This window comes from Sminthopsis crassicaudata, chromosome 3 (genome assembly GCF_048593235.1).
Source record: "Sminthopsis crassicaudata isolate SCR6 chromosome 3, ASM4859323v1, whole genome shotgun sequence".
Classification (NCBI taxonomy): Eukaryota; Metazoa; Chordata; class Mammalia; order Dasyuromorphia; family Dasyuridae; genus Sminthopsis; species Sminthopsis crassicaudata.
Window position 1 is genome coordinate 375,875,399 of NC_133619.1, and position 26,496 is coordinate 375,901,894.

The 26,496-nt window shown below is 36.5% G+C and overlaps 1 protein-coding gene across 1 annotated transcript in view; it reads right to left on the reverse strand.

Annotated features, from left to right (window-relative positions):
• Positions 1-25,274, reverse strand: part of DARS1 (aspartyl-tRNA synthetase 1) — a 79,850-nt gene extending 54,576 nt beyond the window's left edge. Inside the window, exons 1-3 of the mRNA XM_074301929.1 lie at positions 25,049-25,274; positions 22,985-23,042; positions 18,816-18,908 (exon numbers count right to left, since the gene is read on the reverse strand). Coding sequence (XP_074158030.1) covers positions 18,816-18,908; positions 22,985-23,042; positions 25,049-25,108 — 211 coding nt within the window. The 5' untranslated portion in view covers positions 25,109-25,274. The remainder of the gene's footprint in view (positions 1-18,815; positions 18,909-22,984; positions 23,043-25,048) is intronic.
• Between the last annotated feature and the right edge of the window lie 1,222 nt (positions 25,275-26,496).

Consider the following 26,496-nt stretch of genomic DNA (forward strand, 5'->3'; position numbering starts at 1 on the left):
GAGTAACAAATTACAATGATAAATTCCAAGAAGAGCTAAGGTTATTCCCATTGTGTGATTTCTTATCATGTTACTAACCAGAGGGATAGGACCATCTGGACTGGCTGACAATGTCCATAAAAGGTCAGAAGTTTCTCTATAAAGATGCATAGGAGAAGTAACATGATTCAGAAAAGATAAAAAAGAAAAGCAGAGAATAGATTGACAGAGATTAGAATTGGGAGCAGCTGGAATAGAGTACTAGGAATAACATACTGATATTAACATAGAAGTGGGGGAAAAAAAACAGAGAGAGGAAAGAACAGTGTTATCATTGGGGTGGAAAGGAGCAACGTCCCGTATTTACTCAAAAATTTTAAAATCATTACTGATATCTTGGTTTTATATGAGCTTCATTTTTGAATATAACCTTCTCTATTCAGCAGGCCATCTATTATTTTTATTTTTTAATTAAAGCTTTTTATTTGCAAAACATATACACGGGTAATTTTTCAATATTGACCCGTGCAAAACCTTCTGTTCCAAATTTTCCCCTCCTTCCTCCATCCCATCCCCTAGATGGCAAGTAGTCCTTCACATGTTAAAAATGCTAATATATGTTAAATCCAATATATGCATACATATTTATATAGTTATCTTGTTGCACAAGAAAAATCAGATCAAGAAGGGGAAAAAAAAAAAGCCTGAGAAAGAAAACAAAATGCAAGCAAACAACAACAGAGAGAGTGTGAGAATGCTATGTTGTGGTCTACACTCAGTTCCCACAGTCCTGTCTTTCTGGATGTAGATAGTTTTCTTCATCACTGAACAATTGGAACTGGTTTGAATCATCTCATTGTGGAAGAGAGCCACGTTCCTGAGAATCGATCATTGTATAATATTGATATTGTCAATGTTGTTATGGTTGTCTCCTGGTTGTGCTCATTTCACTTAGCATCAGTTCATATGAATCTCTCCATGCCTCTCTGAAATCATCCTGCTGTAATTTCTTTTCTTTTAAAAATTTTTTTTTTTTTGACAGTACATATGCATGGGTAATTTTTTACATTATCCCTTGTACTCACTTCTGTTCCGAATTTTCCCCTCCTTGTTTCCATCCCTTCCCCTAGATGGCAGGCAGTCTTATATATGTTAGATATGTTATAGTATATCCTAGATACAATATATGTGTGCAGAACCGAATTTCTTGTTGCACAGGAAGAATTGGATTTAGAAGGTAAAAATAACCTGGTCAGAAAAACAAAAATGCAAACAGTTTACACTCATTTCCCAGTGTTCCTTCTCTGGGTGTAGCTGATTCTGTCCATGATTGATCAATTGGAACTGAATTAGAGCTTGTCTTTGTCGAAGATATCCACTTCCATCAGGATACATCCTCATCCTCATACAGTATTGTTGTTGAAATATATAATTTCTTGGTTCTGCTCATTTCACTCAGCATCAGTTCATATAAGTCTCTCCAAGCCTCTCTGTATTCATCCTGTTGGTCATTTCTTACAGAATATTAATATTCCATAACACTCGTATACCATAATTTACCCAACCATTCTCCAATTGATGGACATCCATTCATTTTCCAGTTTCTAGCCACTACAAAAAGGGCTGTCACAAACATTTTGGCACATATAGGTCTCTTTCCCTTCTTTAGTGTTTCTTTGGGATATAAGCCCAGTAGTAGCACTGCTGGATCAAAGGGTATGCACAGTTTGATAACTTTTGGAGCATAATTCCAGATTGCTCTCCAGAATGGTTGGATTCATTCACAACTCCACCAACAATGCATCAGTGTCCCAGTTTTCCCACATCCCGTCCAACATTCATCATTATTTTTTCCTGTCATCTTAGCCTATCTGACAGGTGTGTAGTGGTATCTCAGAGTTGTCTTAACTTGCATTTCTCTGATCAATAGTGATTTGGAATGCTCTTTTATATGAGTGGAAATAGTTTCAATTTCATCATCTGAAAATTGTTTATTCATATCCTTTGACCATTTATCAATTGGAGAATGGCTTTATTTCTTATAAATTAGAATCAGTTCTCTATATATTTTGGAAATGAGGCCTTTATCAGAACTTTTAACTGTAAAATGTTTTCCCAGTTTATTACTTCCCTTCTAATCTTGTTTGCATTAGTTTTGTTTGTACAAAAGCTTTTTAATTTGATGTAATCAAAATTTTCTATTTTGTGATCAATAATAATCTCTAGTTCTTCTTTGGTCACAAATTCCTTCCTCCTCCACAAGTCTGATAGATAAACTAATTCATGTTTCTCTAATTTATTTATGAGCTCGTTCTTTATGCCTAAATCACGGACCTATTTTGATCTTATCTTGATATGTGGTGTTAAGTGTGGGTCCATGCCTAATTTCTGCCATCCTAATTTCCAGTTTTCCCAGCAGTTTTTGTCAAATAATGAATTCTTATCCCAAAATTTGGGATTTTGGGGTTTGTCAAACCCTAGATTGCTATAGTTATTGACTATTTTGTCTTGTGAACCTAACCTATTCCACTGATCAACTAATCTATTTCTTAGCCAATACCAAATGGTTCTGGTGACTGCTGCTTTATAAATAATATAGTTTTAGATCAGGTACAGTTAGGCCACCTTCATTTGATTTTTTTTTCCCATTAATTCCCTTGAAATTCTCGACCTTTTGTTCTTCCATATGAATTTTGTTGTTATTTTGTCTAGGTCATTTATTTCTTGGGAGTCTGATTGTTATGGGACTAAATAAATAGATTAGGGAGTATTGTCATCTTTATTATATTCGCTCAGCCTATCCAAGAACACTTAATATTTTTCCAATTATTTAAATCTGACTTTATTTTTGTGGCAAGTGTTTTATAATTTTGCTCATATAATTTCTGACTTTCCTCTGGTAGATAAATTCCCAAATATTGTATACCATCGACAGTTATTTTGAATGGAATTTCTTTTTGTATCTTGCTGTTGGATTTTGTTGGTGATGTATAAAAATGCTGAGGATTTATGTGAATTTATTTTGTATCCTACAACTTTGTTAAAAGTTGTAAATTATTTCTAATAGCTTTTTAGTAGAATCTCTGGGGTTCTCATACCATCATATCATCTGCTAAGAGTGATAGTTTGGTTTCCTCATTACCTACTCTAATTCCTGTAATCTCTTTCTCAACTCTTACTGATGAGGCTAGTGTTTCTAATACAATATTGAATAGTAATGGCGATAGTGGGCAACCTTGTTTCACTATTGATCTTACTGGGAAAGGTTCCAGTTTATCTCCATTACATATGATGCTTACTGACGGTTTTAAATATATGCTCCTGACTATTTTAAGGAATAGTCCATTTATTTCTATCCTCTCAAGTGTTTTTATTAGGAATGGATGTTGGATTTTGTCATATGTTTTTTCTGCATCTATTGAGATGATCATATGGTTTTTGTTAATTTGGTTATTGATATAGTCGATTATACTAATAGCTTTCCTAATATTGAACCAGCCCTGCATTCCTGGTACAAATCCTACTTGGTCATAATATATTATCCTGGGGATGATTTTCTGTAATCTTTTTGCTAATATTTTATTTAAGATTTTTGCATCAATTAAAAAAAAAAAGATTTTTGCATCAATATTCATTAGGGAGATTGGTCTATAATTTTCTTTCTGTTTTCAACCTACCTGGTTTAGGTATTAGTATCATGTCTGTGTCATAAAAGGAATTTGGTAGAACTTCAATGTCTAATTATCTTTTCCTGTCAGCTTAGCCAATCTGACAAGTGTAGAGTGGCATCTCAGAGTTGTCTTAATTTGCATTTCTCTGATCAAGAGTGATTTAGAACACCTTTTCATATGACTAGACATAGTTTCAATTTATTCATTTGAAAATTGTTCATATCCTTTGACCATTTATCAATTGAATGGCTTGATTTCTTATAAATTTGTGTCAATTCTCTATATATTTTAGAAATGAAGGCCATCTCTTATAAAAAAGATTTAAAAAAAGAAAAAAGCTATTCAGCAAAACAAATACTGGTTTGACGATATTTTGCACCAATAACCCCCTGAATTCAGACTCCTCTTAAAGAACCCTCTTCTCTGACCTGAGCTTTGTCATTATAATTACACAGGGTTCAAGTTTTGCAACATTCAGTTCCATCTCAGTAACCTTTGAACATAGGTTGGTGAGAGAGAGGGAAGGATAGAGGGACACAGACCATAACATACACAAAACTTAGAATCAAGAAGACCTGTTCTGTAAACTAATCAGCTTTGGACAAGTCACTTGACCTCTCCAATTCTTAATTTCTTCAGTAAATGTGAAGTGAAAATGTGAACTACTTGATTCTTAAGGTTTCTTTTAACTCTGTGAATATGACTTTGTGACAATAAATACAATTTAAGAGGCATTAAGTGAACAAAGGTGTAGCAAGATAAGAGGCATTAAGTGAACAAAGGTGTAGCAAGATAATTCTAATATACTTATTGTTTTCCTGAATACAACCAACAGAACAAACCAAAGTATTTTTACCTGGATTATAAATTTCCTCTAGTGAAAAGCACAAAGCAGAATTAAATTTTTTCTACCCTAATCTCAAGGAGAAAACAATAATCTGCATATAACCTGGAAAAGCAACAGCTCTAGAAAACACTGCTATCTGGGAGCAGAACAACAGTCTGGATCTTCCCCAGTATCTGCTAGGATTTTACTACTAGACAAAAATATTAACACTGCTAATGAACAGTAAGTGCAATATTACTTCATAAGTGCATCAGAGTATCTAACATGTGCCAGGCACTGCAAAGGACCCTAACATATAGCAGGATGGTACAAAGACAGGAGTACTATAGAGTTATCTGCATGTCCTTAGGCAAGTCCCACTACACAAGATAGGGGAAATAAGTACACTACAAATGAATATTGGGTACTTATTTCCCTGAAGGAAGAAGCTTGTAGGTTGAATTTTGAAAAGGAATTAAGTATTATAAAAGGAAGGAATGAAGGTGGGATGGTGGGTTATGACTATGGAGACCATGGCTAGTTGACAGTGACTGTCTTCCTAAGACTGAACCTTACATTTTGGTCTAATCTAATTTGGTCATGGTTAATAATTTTTGGATGAATTGCTTTAGTTTGTTTGATAGGATTTTGGTCTACCGAACAGTATTATTTCTGAGTATGAATCCAAAATTTAAAAATAAGATCCAATCAAACAGATGCTCAACGTATATCCTCATACTACAGGACTTTGACATACATACTAATTCTCACCCGAACCTCTCAGCACTCAGTTCAACTAGTTTACTTCCCATGACCTACTTCTCTTCTACACTTTAGCCACATAGCAAAGGTCATACTCTCAATCTTGCAACCATACACAAATATATCTTTCATGTTCAAGAATTCCTAAATCCTCTTTTCTGATCACATCTACTAGATTTTCATCCCTTCCTCTGCCTCCCCTTACCAAATCCTACCATTCACCTGCATCATAAAATCCTCAACCAACCTTCCCTAACCTCTCTTGCACTTTTCCCCATTTTCACCTTTCATAAACCAACACTACAATGTCCTTTTGAATCCCTAACTCCCAAATCATATTACTAATTATGCCCAATCAAGCTGCTTTGGATCACTTCTATCATTTGTCATCTTTGCTCCTATACACATGCTGTTGAATGAAGATGAAGAAGATGACAATCAATCTATCTGGTTCCTACTACAAATTTTATTATACAACCTCAATTGGAGCTTCTCTGTGACTACTACTAAGTCTCCCTTACCAACTCACTATACTATTCTGCATGATGGCTCTTCCAAACCTTTTCATTCCTCCTCAAACTTCCCATCTCCCTTCCATGTCACCCTTGGGGCATTTTTTCAGCTGAAAACTGCCTATTTTACTGAGAATATTGGGTCCTCTTCTCTTTTCCCTCTATTTCATTCGAAGACTTCATATCTTTGCCAACAATTTAAAAATGTCCCCATCTTGCTTCAAATTCTCTGTTGATCTCAAATCTCCACCTGCCTTTAGACACTTTATACTGGATCTTCATCAGGTCTCTTTAACTAAACATGTCCAAATACCTTCTATATTAGTGCAGAGGACACCTCTATTTTCTCAGCTATCCAGGTTTGTAACCTGGGTGATATCTTCAATTCTTCACCATCTCTCCTTCCTTCTTCCCCCTATTTAATCTGTTGTCAAGGCTTATTGATTTTTTTCTGTTGCAACATCTCATGAATACATCCCCTTCTCTGACACAACCATCCTTCTGTTCCAGGCCCCATCACCTCATACCTGAACTGCTGTTAATAGTTTTGCTAATGGATCTGCATGACTCAAGTGCCCCCATTGTCCCCTCCCATCCCCTCCCCCAACCTGAATCCTTGATTCAGTAGCCAAATGACTTTCCCAAAGCATGGGTCTGATTATGTTATCCCTCATTCAGTGAATTCCAAAGTTCTTCACAACTTAACCTCCTACTTTTCCAATCTTTTTACATCTTATTCCCTGTCATATATACTCAGTGGCTTTCTGGATGTTCCGTGAACAAGACACCCCATCTCTCAACTCCAGGTATTTTCTCTGGCTATCTTCCATGCTTGGAATGCTTTCCTTCTTCACCTCTGCCTAATGACTTCCATTTTCTACAGGAAGACTTTCCCACCTCCTTCTTAATTTTAGTACCTTCCCTCTCTTAATCATTTCCTATTTGTTCTATATCAGGAATACCTGAGTTCAAGTCTTACTTCAGATACTTACACTCTATGTGACTCTGAACACCTTAAGGTCTCAATTTTTCCAACTGTAAAATGGGAGATAACAACAAAACCTGTTCCACAATTATTGTTATAAAACTCAAATGAGATAATTTACATAAAACATTTAGAAAGTGTTACCTCTCATTAGTTATTCTAATTTTTGGCTGTAATCATGAAATGTTGCTATCCCTAAAGAATCAAGATTGTGTATGATTTAGAGCAACAAAGAAAGATATAGTGTGTAAAATTATGCCTCAACTTATTATCAATTACAACTTATATCTAAAAATATCTTACCCAGAAGGTAGATGATCAGAAAATTAGGCAGACTGGTAATTCTGTGAGAATGGAAGATACAGATGTTGTGTGTTGTACTAGTATGTATATGTTAAAAACAAAAAACAACCCAAACTTGGGAATGACCTTCCTTCTCCCCCTTCCCTCCCAATAGGTTAAGTAGACTCCTGTGGAGAATTTTTTCAAGATCACAGACAAAAAGTACACATGGTAAAAAATATGTAAGTGGCTTGACATCAATAACTTTATGAAGAGGTACTAACACTAATGATATCACAAAATTAGTAAAAACAAAAACAGAACAACAAAAACCCAACTAAATAATGGCAGCTTAAAAAAAGAAGCACAATTACTAGACAAAGGCCCATCTTTATCATCAGGAAGACCTGAATTCATGTCTTACATTTGACAGATACTATTTTACTTGTGTGATCCAGTACAAGTCACTTAATTGCTCAATTCTTAAACCATTCATTAAAACTACTAGATAAAGTTGATCTATTTTGGTAGAGGACATTTCCTACACTGGTGAGGTTTAATGAAAGAGAAAAAAGCCAGCCGTTTACTATAGCACTTTATGATTATAAGGTTCTTTCATGTACGTAGCTAAATGATCTTTACAACATTCTTACATAACAATAACTTTAGTCAGAAAAATGCTTTATTTGATCTCTACAACAGCTCTTTTGAAGTTGTGAAGGCATCTGTTACTCTCCATTTTTCAAATCTGAAGCTCTGAGAAGTTCCAGAGCTTTTAGGAGCCAAGGGTAAATTTATGTTAATCATATGAAACGGCTGCACACTGAAGTCCTAGAGTTCTCTTATTCCCAGGCTCTTTTACTACAGATGACCACTGAACAACTTCTATGTATGGCATTAATTTGAAACTTGGAAAATTGGAGTGAGCAATCATGTTTGAATGAATAACTGAGAAACCAATAAACCCTGAGCTTTAGGATGGACAGCCATGAACTCACAGATACCTTTTGGGGAATACAGAGATCTTGTTTACACTTTTCCCCACATATTTTTTTTGATTCTTAAGCAATTTGCTAAACAAATTCACTTAATACATAATTATATAAAGTGAATTTGTTTAGGAAATTGCTTAAGGAAAAAAAAATATATTTCACTTTCAAATTTTAGTGAAGAATTCTCATTCCTCTATCTTTAAAGGTAACATTCAGATCTTATTCTGTGTACAAAAGAGGACTAGGAAAAACATATTTTTCAAAATCCAAATATAATAGCTGAAAAATACCAATCTGTGGAAAAATGTCAAAGGACTCAAAGCCTTGAGGATACGCATATCAAAAGAACTCACAGTTTAGTACAAGTGAGCAAATTCAGAAGATATTACTCATTTTGGAAATATATACAGGAAGAGCTACCAACATAATTTCAAAATAACATATTTCTAGTTGTCATTTCCCCTGAAATGGTCTTCTTTATTTGAATGATGTAGACTTAAGTTGTGTTCTAACTTTCAGCATAAGAGTCCTAAATAAATTGCCTATGAAAAGTTACAGGGAAAGGGAAAGGGGAGGGTGTTTGAGGGCAGCAAGAAAAGATAAGAAGAAAAAAGCAATCTGAGGAGCAAATTATTGCACCAACTTGAACAAAAGCTGAAAAGTTCATACTTTACCCCTCGGGCCATGGCAACCACTGGAGAATTCTGAGCAAATGATAAAGAGTATTTAATATGAACAATCTGGTGTGATTGCATAAGAAATTACTGCAGCATAAAAAACCATTAGGAGGCTAAGAACAGTTTAGGAAGGAGTTGGTTAGGAAAGAGCCTAGGCTTTTTTTGTGTGATCTCATCAATTCAAGGAATTCCCTGATGAGGAAACTCCAGTCAATAACAAAGGTTGGCACCCTTTACATAACTTAGAATTTGAGAGAACTAATACTATTAATAGATAACATTTACATAGGTCTTACATAGTGCCTTACAGGCACTGTGCTAAGTGCAATACAAATATCTCCTTTAATTCTCAAGAGTAATCTAGTCTCTCTACTCCAAGATATCTTGTGAGGTTTCAGGGGTCAAAATTTAGATTCCTTTGGGCAGAATACCCACCTGTGGGCAAGGTTATGAAACCCTATGTGGACAGAAGAAGCTCAGAGGAAAGAAGTGAGGAGAAGTGGGAAGGAAGGAGAGAGGAAGGAAGAAAAAAGGAGTTGCATTATCCAACTGTAACTGGCCAGTTGGGATCCCAATGTAGCAGCTCCTACTACTCACAAGTTGTTGTTTATCCTTCATTCTGGAAGAGGACCATGACATTAGGAAGGAGATATCATGACTTGGACCTCAAATCACTCTATCTCTCATTGACTGATCCAGTCCAAGTTTTATTTGGTTATTTTTTAGGCCCTAAGTGTAGAGAGCAAGTGTTTTAGTTTTGGCCAGAAACCCAGATTGATTTTTTCCCTCCCTAATCGATTTTTAAAAAACTAGGTAAAAGACGCCATTCTTTATCTTAATTTCTTACCTAGCCTAAATCACAGAATGGACATTGTCTCAATCTCCAGAGACCTGGGAAAAACTTTAACTTAAAAAGGCCAAAGACTCCCACTACATAGTCATCTTGATTCAGATTTTGCCATTGGAACCAGATGGTTCCAGAGAAGAGACTGAGTCTGTGACTGCAAAGCCTTTCCTTACTTAAATACAATTCGTGTCCAAGTCATGGCATGTCCTAACTGATGTGACTGTCCCCTTCAAGATCAAAGGACACACAACAACAATCTTTAATCATCACAACAACATGGTCTTTTGCTATCTCCTTGTACTAGATGAGTAAACTGATACAAGCAGAAGTTAAGTAATCTACCCAGAATTGTATAGCTAATAAGTATCTAAAGTCCTAGTGACTCCAAGTACAGTGCTTCATCCAATGCGCTGCCTCTCTCAACTACTCACATCGATGCAAAGCTCAATGATTTGCTCAAGATTATGCCATTAGTATGTGTTAGACGTGGGATTTGAACCCAGGTCTTTCTAACTCCAATTGCAGCTTTCTGTCCACTAGCTTCTTCCTTCTAGGAAAAAAGAAAAAGGATCTAACCCAGAGTAGAGAGAAAGGTAAAACAACCAACAAAAGGAGTGAAAGATTTGAAGCACTGTGAAGGAAAATTCGCTCAGACTGAGTGACTAGGAGAATAATTGTTAGGATTACTAAGTGAGAACTGAGGTTGTCTGGATAGTTACAAGGTGAGAACTCAGGTTGACTTGATAGAGGGGGCAAGCTCATTGGCTGGGGTGGTTCTTCCCAGAAGCCCTTGCATTATCCCACGCCCATTCTCTGGGAGGATAAAAAGAGACAGCAATGGGCGCAGAGGGCAGATCGGCCTGGAGAAGGATAAGAGCTGGAGGAGATTCAGAGCCAGGATTCAAGAGAAGGACTCTCTGCATTACATCAGGCCTGACGGGGCTCTCTGCAGGAAGGGAAGTCACTTCTTTGGACAAGAGTTAACAGCAACTGCCTGGAGACAACGGTTCGTTACAAGAAGAAGAATCTGTCTGAGAGATTTGAGTAGAAGACACAGCAGATCTCTTCCCAGAGAGCGATCCAGCAGCTTCTGGAGACGATAGCTCGCTACAATTGGCGCCCAACGTGGGGCAAGGACTTTTGCTTATCCTGACAAGAGGAGCTAGACCAGACCTTCGCAATTTGGCACCCGAACAGGGACAGACACAGTCCTGATTCCAGTGGAAAAGCTTCCGATCTAGATCTCAGTCTCTCTGACCCAGAACCGTGAGTAACGAGGAAACTTTTTTAAAGATCAAGTGAGCGTGCTAATAGATAAATAAGGAACTTAACTTGTTAAGGGCTAAACCAGGAATCTCTTATAGTGAAATGGGGCAAACACCTTCTGTTCAAGGAAAATGTTTAGAGAGCATCATCAAGGTTATGAAAAGCCAAGGATTGATTATAATTTTAGAGGAGATTACTGAACTTTTAAGAACTGTGAAGGTCATATGTCCTTCTTTTTCTCTGGAAGAAGAATTGGATCCAGATGAGTGGAAATTAGTAGGAGAGCAATTAGGTGAACAGTACAATTACCTTTGTGACATTTTACCCTTTGGTTCCAGACCAAACTCAGTTTCCAAAGATACAATTCATACCTACAATTTAATCCAAATGGCTTTAAAAAATGTTATTCTAAAGGAAGAGATGAAGGAGCAAAATGGGGAGGTGTCAACTAAACTAGGTGAAAAGGATGAATCAGATAACAATGAAGTTAAGTACAATTCTGAGCAACAGCAACAGGAGCACCTCCCATCTCCTCCCTCAATTAACCCTTCAGAGGTGGAGGAAGAAGGAGGAGGGGAAGAGACAGAAACTCAAACAGAATCTCCTGTGAAGCAACACACTTTTGTGCACAGTATAAGATTTTACATACCACGGGCATACCCTTTAATCCTCAAGGGCAGGCAATAGTAGAGAGAAGAAACAGAGATATTAAGACACTCCTCCAAAAACAAAAGAAAGGGGGAGCCACAGGTAGCCCTAGGGAACTTCTAAATTTAGTTCTCTATACCATTAATTTTCTAATTTTTGACAAAGATGCGCTGGCTCCAGCAGACAGGTTTTATAACCCACCAGAAGGGCAGTGTCCAGTGAGAGCATCTCCACTGTCCTTAGATAATCGCCAGGTGATGTGGAGAGATCCAGAAAGTGGTGAATGGAAGGGACCAGATAGGTTAACTGCCTGGGGGAGAGGGTTTGCTTGTATTTCTTCAGCAGGAGAAGGAATCAGATGGGTGCCAACGAGTCATATTCGCCTTGTCCATCAGAGAGAGACAGAAAAAGAGAAAGACCTCAAAATAAAGGAGAAGATCTAAGAAACATCTGACACTGAAAGAGCATGGATAATAAGAAGACTGTTAAAGAACTTAAAAACCAGCAGGAATCATTGGACTTCCTCACACAAGATGAGAATAATGGACAATGGACTTATGGACATTTATAAATTTTCAATTTATGATTATGATTATGTTATATACTCCTAGCATGTGTTATGTTACTATGTTACTATGTGCTTATGTAATTTATGTAATTATCTGTAATACTTCCCATATTGATGGATTTATGTTTCAAGGTCATTTATGTAATTATCTGTAATACTTCTCATATTGATGGATTTATGTTTCAAGGTCATGATTGTCCTATGTTCTAAATCAAAAGAAAGGGGGAGATGTTAGGATTACTAAGTGAGAACTGAGGTTGTCTGGATAGTTACAAGGTGAGAACTCAGGTTGACTTGATAGAGGGGGCAAGCTCATTGGCTGGGGTGGTTCTTCCCAGAAGCCCTTGCATTATCCCACGCCCATTCTCTGGGAGGATAAAAAGAGACAGCAATGGGCGCAGAGGGCAGATCGGCCTGGAGAAGGATAAGAGCTGGAGGAGATTCAGAGCCAGGATTCAAGAGAAGGACTCTGAATTGCATCAGGCTTGACGGGGCTCTCTGCAGGAAGGGAAGTCACTTCTTTGGACAAGAGTTAACAGCAACTGCCTGGAGACAACGGTTCATTACAGGAAGAAGAATCTGTTGGAGAGATTTGAGTAGAAGACACAGCAGATCTCTTCCCAGAGAGCGATCCAGCAGCTTCTGGAGACGACAGCACGCAACAAATAATGGTTACATAAAAAGAAATAGGGTATCAAAAGAATTTGTTTTAAGAAACTGAAATTCAGTATTGCTATCCAATTCTCCCTAAATTACTTACTTTATGTTAGAATAGAGGCTCTTAACTGTTTTTATCTCATTGATACTCTGGTAAAGACTTTTCAATATAAGCTCCCTCATTTGTGGATCCCTTCTCAAAATGTTTGCTGCTTGTATTCATAATTGCAGATTAATTAAAATATACATATTTTTTTCTCTAAGTTCATGCACTCTGAAATCTTCCCAAGGACTTCATGTTAAGAACTTCTGCTTTAGAAGGATTAGAAAAGTTGGTAACCACATTTCATAATAGTACTGAAGTAGCAATGGAATCATTTAAGTAATACTTTTTTATTTTCTTCTTTCTACCCTTATTATGGTGTCAATGACTGAATATATGATTGGATGTTGAGCTTTGCAAATAGATAATATAAGTCATTCCTACATGACAGTATTGTGTACATGTATAATACAGGGTATAAGATGTTCAATTAAATATTAATTCAATTTAATATGGGTGCAGTTTCAATAACAGAAAAATATGAGGTATGCTGCCTTACCACTAATAAGTGAATGTCATAATATGCAATGGAAAATTTGCATGACTTTTATTAGGTACATAGGCAAAAGAAATGGTAATTATCAGGGAAGCGCTGCGATTTTAATAAATCTCCAAAATGTTTAGAAGTTTTAAAACATCTACAACTTAATATTTGTCTAGATACTTTTTAATCACTGATGCTTCAAATTCTTTAACTTTTTTGGGCCCAATCTGGTGTGGGAGGTAGGAATGGGGGGTGAGGGGGTTGGTGACAAATGCTACTATTTTTTCAACTTGCAGAGAACTGTAGTAACTCAGAAAAACTTCTGGTTTTCTTAGACCTAAACTTTCTGGCCCTGCTCTGTCTCTTTTAGAGTCTTGTAGGAACCTACTTCGTCAGAAACTTTCAAAATTTCACAGCTAACTGGCATCAACTTGTCTACTGAACCAAGGGAGAAAACTAATTTGATATCACTGAATAAGATTCAGATTCTATAAAGACTCTTGGTCATCTTCTGCATGAAAGGACAACTCTGGACTGTGGGAAAGTCTTGATGTCCCATCAAAGAAATGAGACAAGGTTGGAATGGCACTTCTGACCTGGAACACTGACCACCTCTTAATGATCATTATATCTGAGGTAAGATTACTATGTATCATGTCCGTTCTAGAGATCTTGGTTGAATCCTAGTGATCCGGATATATCCTCCTCCTCCTTTCTTCCATTGTCCTCTTATTCGCTCCCTTCCAGGTATCTCAAGTTAAGAAACTTTTTTCCTTTTTGTGAAAATAAACTTGGACACAATAAGAAGCCTATTGTTTTGTTTCTTCTTTGGAAATCTATAATATACCCAGATATATTCGAATATGCTTCATGAGAATGGGAATTTTGTATCCTCATCATTTGGCACATAGTAGATATGAAATAAAGGCTTGCTCGTTGTGGTTTATTACAGTAATGCAAATTGTGACCCATCTTAGGGAATTCTTTCTACCTAACCTTTCTCTTCATACCTTGTAGATATGAATGTAATCCTTGGACTGTCCATCTTTTCCTATCATACATTTTCCATAAATCTACTCCTGATTTTCTCAAAAGATCTTCACTGGTCAGATAATGCAACCTGCTCATATGCGTCATATACCTTTCAGTTTGCCCTCTGTACAAGTGACATTTTCAAGATTGTATAAAACCAGCTGTGCATGGCTTAGTGATTCTTGGCAAAACAATGATTTAAGGCATTTCCCAAGGACTCATGATAAAAAATGCTATCTAACTCCAGAGAACGAATTGATAAAGAGTCTGGCCTCAGACATCTAGTTATTAGTAGATGATTTTGGACAAGTCACTTAACCCTGTTTAGCCCTATTCCTCATCTACAAAATGAGCTGGAGAAGAAAATGGCAAACTATTCTAGGTTCTTTACCAAGAAAATCCCAAATGGGACCAGAAAGAATAGGACATGACTGAGCAACAACAAAAATCAAGACTAGATTGTTTATAATGTAGATAAGGCAATTAAGTGATGCAGTTAATAGAGTGCCAGATCTGGTGTCAGGAAGACTCAATCTTCCTAAGTTCCAATATAGTCTCAGTTACTTACTTTGTGACCCTAGATAAGTCACTTAATTTTTGCCTTAATCCACTGGAAAAGGAAATGGTAGGAAAACCCTACATACAACATGTTGCATGGCATCACAAAGAGTCAGATTTGACTGAAGCATCAATCACCAACATCTACATAAAGTTACTATAATGAAAATCTCCAGGTTCCAAAAATGCAATTGCAAAACTGTGGGGAAGAGGCCAAAGAAAGAAGTATAGAGTTATTATGGAAGCAGATTTACAGGACATGGTAATAATGTACTGTAATCAGTTATTGAAGGAAGAAATCAAAGAATTACAACTTAGATTTACAATATGGGTTGCTAAAAGGATAGTAACATTAAGAAAAAAAAAAGAAATTGGGGAAAAAGCTGGTTTTTGAAAAAGAAAAATGATGATGTTATGTATAATGTAAATAATCAATGTTATCTGAAAGAAAGAATATATTAAGAAATAAAACAAAACAAAACCTCCTAATAATATCAAAAGCAAAATTCCCTATATATATACACATGTCACTGTACAAAATTTCAAAGTATTTTGTAGACTATAAAATAAGATCAAAGAATGGCAGTAAACGCTGTTAAAAAGTTTTTCAAAGCTTTCCCAGTCCTACAAACCAGTAAGAAAAGGTATTGTTATAATTGGTCTACAAAAAGTAAATTTTCTGCTACCACTCAACACTCTCTTCCTCTAAGTTCACTTGATTTAAAACTTGTTGACTTATTTCAGACCATGGTAGCTATTGTATATCAAACCTCACAGGTTATCCTCCTCACTCTTCTTAAAACAGATCAGCACTAAGCTCACTACCTTCCTCTTCTTGATCTCACAGCTTCCCATTTTCTCTTCTCTCACTTCCATCTTTAATCTCTCCTTATTTACTGGGTTTTTTCTATAATCTCTTAAAAATGCCAGGTCTCCCTTATAATTAAAAAAAACCTTCACTAGACTCTACCACTGTTTCTTCTCATTCCTTCTCAACTCTTTGCAATGGGGCTTTCAATTTCATTACAATATGAGATTGCTCTCTCTAGAGTTATTGAAAATCTCCTAACAGCCTAAGGAGGTCTTATCTTAGCCATCATCCTTCTCAATCTTTCTGATGTATTTGGAACTGATGACCACTCTCCTCTTGGAGTTTTCATGACTACTCTTTACTGGCTGTCTTCCCATATCTCTTAAGGCCTCTTTTCTTTTCAAGGCTGTGTTTTCGGCCCTCTTTTTTTCTCTACATAAGGGTTCTAAGTCTTTTGTACACCACAGGCTCCTTTGGAAGTCTATGGAGCCCTTCACAGAATAATGTTTTTAAATTTACAAAATATGTATTATTAGAATGGAAACTAATTATATAATTATCTGATATCTTTTTTCCCTTGAGGCAATTAGGGTTAAGTGACTTGCCCAGGGTCACACAGCTAGGAAGTGTTAAGTGTCTGAGGCCAGACTTCAGAGCTGGTGTTCTATCCACTGCACCACCTAGTTGCCCCTCAATTATATAATCATCAAAAAAATATTTTACGTTGGCCAATGTTTAAAAAAACAACAAATGGATGTCAGGTTAAGAATCCTTGCTCTACACAGACACTCTCTAATTGACATCCTTAGCTCCCATGGAAATCATTATCAATAAGATTCTTGAGAATAGGAATTGTCATTTGTGTTTGTATCCTGAATGTCTAGCAAAGTGCCTGGCACGTTTTTCCAGTCTTCCAGATTTTTACTATGGTATTATCCTTTTTTTCTGCCCTCTGTCTCGAACTACATATCTAATTTACTATCAAATTATTTCATTTCTATTTCTATAACACTTCCCGCATCTGATTCCTACTCTCTCTATATATACACAGCTTCCACCTTAGTTCAGGACCCATTGCTTCTTCCCTACATTATTTTCTAAGTCTCCTAATTGTTCCCACTACTTTAAGCCTCTCATCACTTTAGTGTATATCCTATATTGCAGTTCACATTGACTTTCCTCAAATGCAAATTTGACCAAATCATTCCCCTCCTTAATTCCAATGGCTCCCTATTGCCCTGAGGGTAAAATATAAGCTTTTCAATATGTTTAGCTTTTAAATTTCTTCACAACGTGGCAGCAACCATCTTTTCCAATTTTAAAATTCGACAGTCTTCCCCTTTGCATTTTGCAAAGTAGATAACTGGCCTTTTCTGTATCTCTCATATGACACTTCATCGCCAACCTCTAAGCCTTTGCATTGGCTCTCCCTGCTCATAGAATATGCTCCTTACCTCACCTCTGCCTCATAGAATCCCTTTCTTCCTTCAAGATTTAGATGAAACAGGAGGGTTGTTTTATTTTTGTATTAATATCCTCTGTCTGATATGTTTATTGTTGTTATTACTATTACTATTGCAGAGACCAATAATATGCACCAGGACTTTTCTGATAAATAAAAAAAAAAACAAAAAACAAAAAAACCAAAAAAAACACCTCACACATAAAAGAGAGCAAATAAACATAAAAGGGTAAAAAAAAAATCTTGTAAAAATAGCATCTGGAATACTCAAGAGGGAGCTGTATATGAAGAACAAAATACTTTTCAGTTAATTAAAGGCCACAGGGAAGATCAGATTAAAGATTAGACTGATACTTGTGGACAGACAAGACAGCAGACCACAGAGATAAGGTCAAACTAACCAACTCTAATACTGCTAGTTTTTCTTGCAAAGGAGAATGAGCTTTCAATTAGGAAGGGAAAAAAGAGCAGAAATCTAAATAATAAAGAGCACCTATCCATCCTCAAGGAGTTCAAGTCACCCAGCCTAGATAAAAAATACTCTAGGGTACTGGAAAAATTGACAAATGTGATTATTAGATCTGTCAGTGATACTGGAGGCATACTGAAATAACTCGACCAGCAAATGCTTATTAATCCACTCTTTTTCAAAATGCAGCTCCACACTTAACTTTTACATGCAGTCCTTCCTGACCCACAAGTGCTAATACACTTCCTCCCTAACCTTGTCTTATATTTATCTCTTGATATATCTATGTATCTTTAATTCCACATATATTTCTCTATGTACCTTTTGTCTCTCTCTTTAGACCATAAGCAACTATTTCATTTTTTTATTTCATTTCCAGGACTTAGCAGTATCTGACACATTGTAGGCATTTAATAAACAACTGACTAGTTTACTATAGGCACTCTTTATATTTAATCATATAGCTATACACAAAATTAATAAAAGTAGTTTTGGCAGGAGGTGCACTAGCAGCTGCGTAAGTAAGAAAGACTTCATATAGAAGGTGAAGTCTTGGGAAATCAGCTTTGTGTGAAGCTGAATTTGAAGGAAATTCCTTTACAAAGAATTCTAAAGGCAGGGATGAAACAGGAAAGCCTGGAAAGACAATACAAAAACAGAGATGGAGATGGAATGCATGTTAAAAGAGTAGAGGGCAGTACAGTTAGAATGGAAAGAATGAGGGGGAAAGTAAAGTAGGAGGGGGACAGGTTGTAAAAAAAGATTTCAATGTCAAAAACAAGAGTGCCCATGGGCATTGGTATCTATGTTTGTGTGTTATGATCAGACCTGCATTGTAGGAAAATCAACTTAGCTGCTGTATGGAAAATGGATTGGAGTGTGGACAGGCTTGAGGCAAGGAGATGAAATAGGAGTATTGTAGCAGACCAAGCAAAAGCTATGAGACTCTGAGAGGTTGTTTCATTTCTTGTATTTGTATCCTTACCACCTCAAACAGTACTTGGCATGTAGAAGTTCATTAATAAATGTCTGACTGATTAAGGTCTAGCCCTTAGGTTATTACAGTCCTTTAGAAAAAGACAAAATATCTTATGGAATTAGTCATGGACAAATATTTTAAATTAAATACCACAAGTAAAATGTTCATTAATTTTTATGAGAAACTAGAAAAATAAATTCAAAGAAGACATTCATAAATAATTAAAACCACACCAACAATCTTACCTTTAGCTCTGCTTGTATGAATTCTGGCACGAACCCAAACTACTTCATCAGCTTTTTGTACTGTCAGTTCTTTAACTCGAACCAAAATTCGATCTGCATGAAACAAGTTAAGCAAGTTAAGTTTGAACAAATTAATGTGGTATCAATTAGGTCAATCTAAATCAAACATCCCTCACCATCCAATTTCAGTGTAACTATTAGCTTCAGTAATTAGCATACAACCAGGTGAATAGTTTTATCTTATCATCATTTGATATCTTCTAAGATTTCCTATTTCTTATATCACTACTCTACCCAAACCCAAGCATAATAAGATTTCAATGATGGTAAATAAGGGGAAAATGATTATATCTTTTTTTTCTATTGAAAAAGTGTCAAAAGTTTACAGTTGAAATTAGGAGAGGAAAAGCAGGACCACAAGGAAATGTACTGTGTAATAATTAAGGGTGAGGCTGGGTATGATGAGGAGCAAAAATGGTTAGAAAAAGAAGAATGGTGTTTATATATTGAAAAATAAAAAGGGTTGGCTAATGATCTGAATTTAAGATCCTGGTCAATGTTTTGTAAAATTTTTTGCTGACTTGTATTTAAATACAAAATTTCCCCTTGTAATCCTATATATTTTATTTTATTTACTTAAAAATCTAAGTCTAAAGCTAAAGGCTTCACAAGACTGCCAAAGGATTCTATGACACAAAAAAGATCACACCAAGCCAATAAAATTGTGAAAAAAAGATAGTGGCAACTGGATCAATTCACTTAGCTTAAATAAGTAGAATTATTATAAAATAATGGCTTTTTTTATCTGCTGACTTTGCAATAATATGTAGATATGTACACACAATTATATGTCATCAAATCTCTACCAGACTACCAATAAATTACCAGATCTAAGACTCTACCAGACACAATAAAGGTCAGAACCCCTTATATTAGACAACAATAACAGTTTTGGATGAAGAATCATTGATTTATTCTACATTAGTAGTTTGTAAATCGACTAACCTGAGCATGATGAAAATATACCATCTATTACATGTATTAGGAAACCTAATCTAGACCAGAAAATCTATCTGGTCTGAACTAAAGGACTCTTACTATTAGTGCAGAGGGAATTGCATTTATATAGTAATATATATATATATATATATATACACACACACATACATATACACATAAATTCATACAAACATGTACATCAATCTATATAAATGAATGATCAGATATCTCAAGCCTATGTTGATTTTTTGGTCTGGTTCTGTTACTTCATCAACATAAGGAGCTCTTTCTAAGCAATGCAAATTTTTACACTGTCTAGAGCTAGTTTTTCTTATGGAAAAACTACATCAATAATTTGGATGCTTGTTTAATTGCTAAAACTTCAAATACAAAATTATTTCAATTTATATATGATTTTAAAAAAAAATCTAAATGCACTAAGGCAGTTGAGTTAATGAGAATATATCAATCATTTTATAAAATAAAAATGCTTTTGGGAAGTAACAAGGGGATCCTGACCTGCCTTTTAAGGGAAACTTTGTCTATCATTTTTTTTTTTTTTAAATCAGGGTCCAACCATCTATCCCACTTCATTTTCAACTTTTATGAAATTTCTTTTTCTAAATATGCTTGCAGAGAAAACGACTCACACTACTTTCGAATTCAAAAAACAAGCAGGAAGACAGGGATAAAATAAACTTTGACTCAATCAAATCATACTTAAGAGGCTCCTTATTCTCAAAAGTCTATTATATTGCTAAAGAGAAGCAAAGCAGTCAATGTCATGTGCCACACTGAAACTGTAATTACAATACTATATCCTAATACAGAGTGCATATCAATAAGAACAAATTTCATCTTTTAGTGCAAAAATACTTCTTTGCAATTTCTTTTCTCTTTCTCTCTCTTTTTTTTTTTTTTTTGGCCGAGGCAATTGGAGTTAAGTGACTTGCCTAGGGTCACACATCTAGGAAGTGTTAAGTGTCTGAGGCCAGATTTTTATTTTATCCCTCTTTTATTTTTTATTTTTTTTAATTAATTTTATAATTATAACATTTTTTACAACAACATCCCTTGTACTCCCTTCTGTTCCGAATTTTCCCCTACTTCCCTCCATCCCCTCTCCTAGATGGCAGGCATTCCCATACATATTAAATATGTTATAGTATATCCTAGGTACAATATGTATATGCAGAACCTAATTTTGTTGTTGTTGTTGCAAAGGAAGAATTGGATTCGGAAGGTAAAAAATAACCTGGGACGAAAAACAAAAAAATGCTAACAGTTTACACACATTTCCCAGTGTTCCTTTTCTGGGTATAGCTGATTCTGTCCATCATTGATCAACTGTAATTGGATTAGCTCTTCTCTATTTTGAAGATATCCATTTCCATCAGAATACATCTGAGGCCAGATTTGAACTCAGGTCCTCCAGACTTCAGGGCTGGTACTCTATCCACTGTGCCACTTAGCTGCCCCTCTTTTCTCTTTTGATCATAAACAGCTCTGGATTTGGAATTGGTGGAATTGTGTTTCAATATGGTCTCTGCCACTTAGTTTCTTGTGATTCTGAATAAATCACTTAATCTTTCTGGGCCTCAGTTTCTTTATATGCAAAATATAAGAGCTGAACTAGTTACCTATCTTCTATGATCCCTTTAAGCTACAAGTATGATCTGTGATTCTCCTTCATGAAGCATATTCACTCAAACAAGAGTCAGAAAAGAGGTAATTTTTTTAGAGCTCAAAAAAGGACATTGATGAGTCAAAATACTATTTTTCTTTGTAACTAGAACTTCCTAGACTTGAGATCAAATCACTGAGATCTATTTCCAAATCAAGTGGACCAAATCATTATTTCTCCTTTGTCATAGGTTCAGTCAATAGGAGACATGAAAGAAAGGCAAAACAATATATATAATCTCTTACTAAAAAATTTATGTAACTCAAAAGAAAAAGTGGCAAAGAGTAATAAATAGACAGCCAGAAAGATAAAGTGTAAGCCAAAGCAACACAGAATGAATTCACTAAGAGAGAATTTTGAATAACATTGATAGTTCTGGAGATTGCAAATTCTCAGATTTTGGTGGGCTGTAGAGACAGGCGAAATGACACTTTCTTCTCATAAAATTCTACCTACATTAAGTTTACAAATTTGGAAAAACTATATTAGCAAGCATTACAAAACCATACCTGAGATGGTATTAAAAATCTCTTCCATTTAATAATGCTTTCTAAGCTGTCATTTAAAATACCAATTGTTTCTGCAAGTGGATCCTCATTTTATTTTAAATCCCAAAAACCTAATAGGATTATTAATACATTTGAATTTTTTTAAAATAAACTAAAATACAATGTGATTTGTACTTTCCAATTAGACCTTTTATAGCTTAGGATGACAGACTTGTGCACCTCCCACTAAAACAGGGATAGGGAACCTTTTCTCTGCCAAGGGCTATTTGGAGATTTTTTTTTAAACATCATTAGAGGGCCATATAAAATTGTCAACTTATAGAACTCAAGCAGTGGAAGGTTGCTATACCTAGCTTTCAGCTCATCATCAACTGTGGGTTGTCTAAGCAAATGACTTCTTAGGCCTTATATGGCTTAAGAGATGGACATTCCCTCATCACTGCACTAAAAGAAAGCTTCTAAGAGATTACCTATTTCAGAAGTGTCAAATCCACATTTCTGAGTGCTGCCCAAATCAGACTAAAAATTAACTGAGAAATGTTTAGCAAAATAAAGAAAATTATAATGAAACATATATGTTTTCCTATATCAACATGTGCCTCACAGGGATCCTTAGATTTAGTCTAGTAGTTTGGATTCTAGTTCAATTTCTTTTTTTCCCTTAAAAAAAGGTGAAGTAGGGGCAGATATGTGGCTCAGGGAATACAGCACCAGCCCTGAACTCAGGAGGACACTTAACACTTCCTAACAGGGTGAACCTGGGCAAGTCACTTAAGCCCAATTGCTTCAGTTAAAAAAAAAAAAAAAAAGGTGAAGAAATTGAGGTCCAGAGCCCAGATCACATAACTAGCAACAGAGCAAGGAAATGAACTTGGGTTTGATAAGAAATTCAGAAATTCACTGAATAACAAAATTTTAATATTTTCTTGCCATTGGGCAGAAAAAAGTTTAATCTTTACAAAAAAATAGTAACTAACCTGGTTTCTCTTGTGATTGTATCATTGAAGATATTCCATATCTTTCTTTAGCATAATCCTAAATGTAAAAAAAAAAAAATTTTTATATTGATAACAGCATATGAATCGAAAATAGATTTAACACCTAGAGACATTTTGATTCAGATATTCAGACTCCCAAGGGAACTGAGATGTGTAATTTTTAAAAAGGCTGTTTATATGTGCCCTATTTAAATATAGGCATGGAAGGTCTAGCATTGGAACCTAAATATCATCTACTACTATAAACGTGTTTATTATTAATAGCTATTAATATTTGTATGTTTTAAGGTTTGCAAACTGTGATTTGCAAACTACTTTATATGTTCTTTAATCCGAACAACAATCCTGTGAGATAGTTGTTACTCTTATCCTCATTGTAAAACTCAATTTTCTCAGTTGAGGCCAAGAGATTAAATGCCTTGCTCAGTCATACTGTTTGTTGAGGCAGAATTTGAAATCAAGTCTTGATTCTAAGTCCAATTCTTGATCTATTATGCCAAGTATAAATTGACATACTTTATTTCCTCCAAAATGTGTTACACTGTGTCAAAGTAAAATAAATTCCTATGTTAGGAGGAAGACAAATAGCACAGATTAGACTGGCCAGGTTACTTTATTAGCTTCTTTTTATTTGAATAAGTATTTGTAGACTTAGAGCCAATTTTGGAGGAAATTCTTTTACGTTCCAGATTTTTATACATGCTTGAGATATGACATGTTTAACAATACTTAAGATTTCCCTTTACACATCAACAAATGTCATCCCCCCTAATTTTTATTTAAAATGGCCTTTTCACAGAAAACAAGTGATTGCACCCTTTGTGTTACTAAACTTCATGAACTTAATCTTATGCCTAGATTTGCTGTATTTGTAAGGCTATATCATTAATTCAAAGACAGGGTCATCATATTTCAAAAATCAAAAGGACATTTTCCTTAGTTTTGTGACAGTGTAGAGTATTTCTAATGTAATTTGTTGATTTCTAACAAGTCATTCTCTTGCTATTAGATAAAACATGGTGTATTATAAAAAAAGAAAATTTCCTTCCTTTGCATCTACATTTAACCTTGAATTTTAAGTCAAGAAATTAATCTGGTCCATATGCATATATGCAACCACGATGCTTAAAAAAAATTTCATTTTCACAAGCATCAAAACTACATCCATGCTCAATACATGTTAGGCAGCTATAGATCCAATGCAGGCTTCTGGGAACATATATGAACTGGATTATTAGATCAAGAAATTACCATCTTTTTATGGGGTATATATGACACACTCCTCTCACACTTATGTGAGGTAGGTTGTGCAAATAGTCATTTTATAGATGAACAACGTGCAGATGAAGTGACTTGGTTAGGGTTACCCAAGCATCTAAGCCAAAAAACTAAGGTCCAGCTTTTTTTATAGGGTCTTCCTTAACTTTTTTTTTTAAAGAACCAATAACTTACAGCTCTTAGGACCGACTTTAAAGTGCACTTGGGGTACAGAAGCTGTTATCTCCTCAACAATGCACACACTTTTTAAAGTCGGAGGTGTGGGTGCTAAGCGCTGGAAGTGACGGATCAGCAGAGCTGTAGATGCCTACGAAGTTGTTTTTTGAGGGTACAGATGAACGCGGGACAAGACCCTCGTGCGTTTGTAGGGCAAGGACCCCGTATGTGTGCCGGGGAGCAGGCAGAGAGCCCCGCGTGTGTGTTTAGGGCATTAAGGAACCCGACGTGTGTGGGAGTAAGGACGCCCCAGGACGGGGGTCACTGCACGGAGCACGAACACGCATATGCGCGCACGCACACACACACACACATACACTCGCGCCCACGTGGGTATAAAGCCTCCGAGTACTGGGCTCCAGAGACCTTGTGGAGAGAAGAGGGGTCAACTGAGATACAAACAGCGAGCAGGCCTCGAGGCCTGCCCTGGCCTGGGCTTCACCGCGACCCTCTAGAGCGGGGCCGCGGCTCACCCTTCTCCCCCACCCCTCAGAGCAGGGCCGCCCAGATGACCTACTCCTCCCGGCCCCAGGGAAGAAGGAAACCCACTTCCGCCGCCTCCATGATCTCCCGCGGCTTCTCCTGATTCTGACGACTGGCGCTGGGCATCGGGACCGACTGGACTGTGGCAAAGTGGCCACGCTTCCTCACCGGCTTCCGTAATTCCTGGACTAAGGACTTTTCCCTCCCCTTGATCCTTCTCCCGCCCACAAGGCTCCTCAGACACGCAGCACACGCACTCACGTCTGCCCCGCCGCCACTGCGCGTGTCCGTCTGGAATTCTCGCGAGATGGACCCCTATTCCCTCACTCTCTCGAGATCTCGGAGGAACCGAGAACGGGAGGGAGGCAGGGTTAGGAGCTCTTCCAGCTGTTCCGCAACCCGCTGAGGTTGCTGGAGGAAAGTGCGCGTGATTTGAGGGTTTTCTTGTGGGATTTGCTTGGAACGGGAATGGAAGTAACGACATTATCTGAAGTGGCTCAAGTGTTCTGGGTCTTTGGGTCTGAGAACCTGAAATTGTTTTCCCCACATATCTCCCCATTGATTCCTTATTAGTGAAATACAGTAGTTTTTATCGAATCTTTTTTTTTTTTTTAAATTATTATTTTTTTTAATCAGCAGTTTTGGATACTGTGAAGAGGATCCTTTTTGCGGGAGGTGGGGGAGGGGAACAATCCCCGCCCGCCCCATTTTCTCTGTGCAATTTCCTAGCTCTCCGACCTTCTAATGCTACTAGTCCTTGAATGTTTTGTCCTGAATATTCCAAGGCTTTAATCATTATGTAGATGTTCCCTCCTAGGTCTATATATCCCACCCTTACCTCTCTCCTGAGCCCCATTCCTATGTAATTCATCCAACAAATATTATAGAAGGGCCAGGCTCTCAGTCACAGCGACATCCGGCCCTCTTTTCTCATTTTCTATGGGCGATCATTTTCCAAATCCTGTGAATTTCACCTCCATATCTCAATCATTATTGACTCAGTCAATAAATGTTAAGCACTTACTATGTGCCAGGCACTGTGCTAAGTTCCGGGGATATAAAAAGAAACAAGTCCCTTCAGTCCCTTTCTCCGCTCACACTGCCTCTGCTACTTGAAGCTCTCGTCCCCTTTTATTTGGACTGTTTTAATAGCTTTCTAATTGGTTGCTTTGCCTCGAGTTTTTCCTGCATTTTGTTTCCCAAAGGGCTTCCAAAGTGATGTTCCACAGGTATAAAACGATGTCACTTTAGAAATTCCAGAAGTTTCCTGTTGGCTCCAGGACGAAATTCAAACTCCTTTGGTAGAGTCCTTCACAAGCAGGCTCCAAACGTCCTTTATTACACAGTATACCAAAACAATCCTCCAAAACCCCATCTATTCAGTATCTACTATGTTCAAGACAGAGCTAAGCCCTGGCGGTACAATTGATGGAGGCAGAACAAAAGTAGGCAGGAAAGTAGGGAGGAAAGGGATGTTAGGGAGTAACAGGTTGAGGGAGGGGATCTTGCTCCAG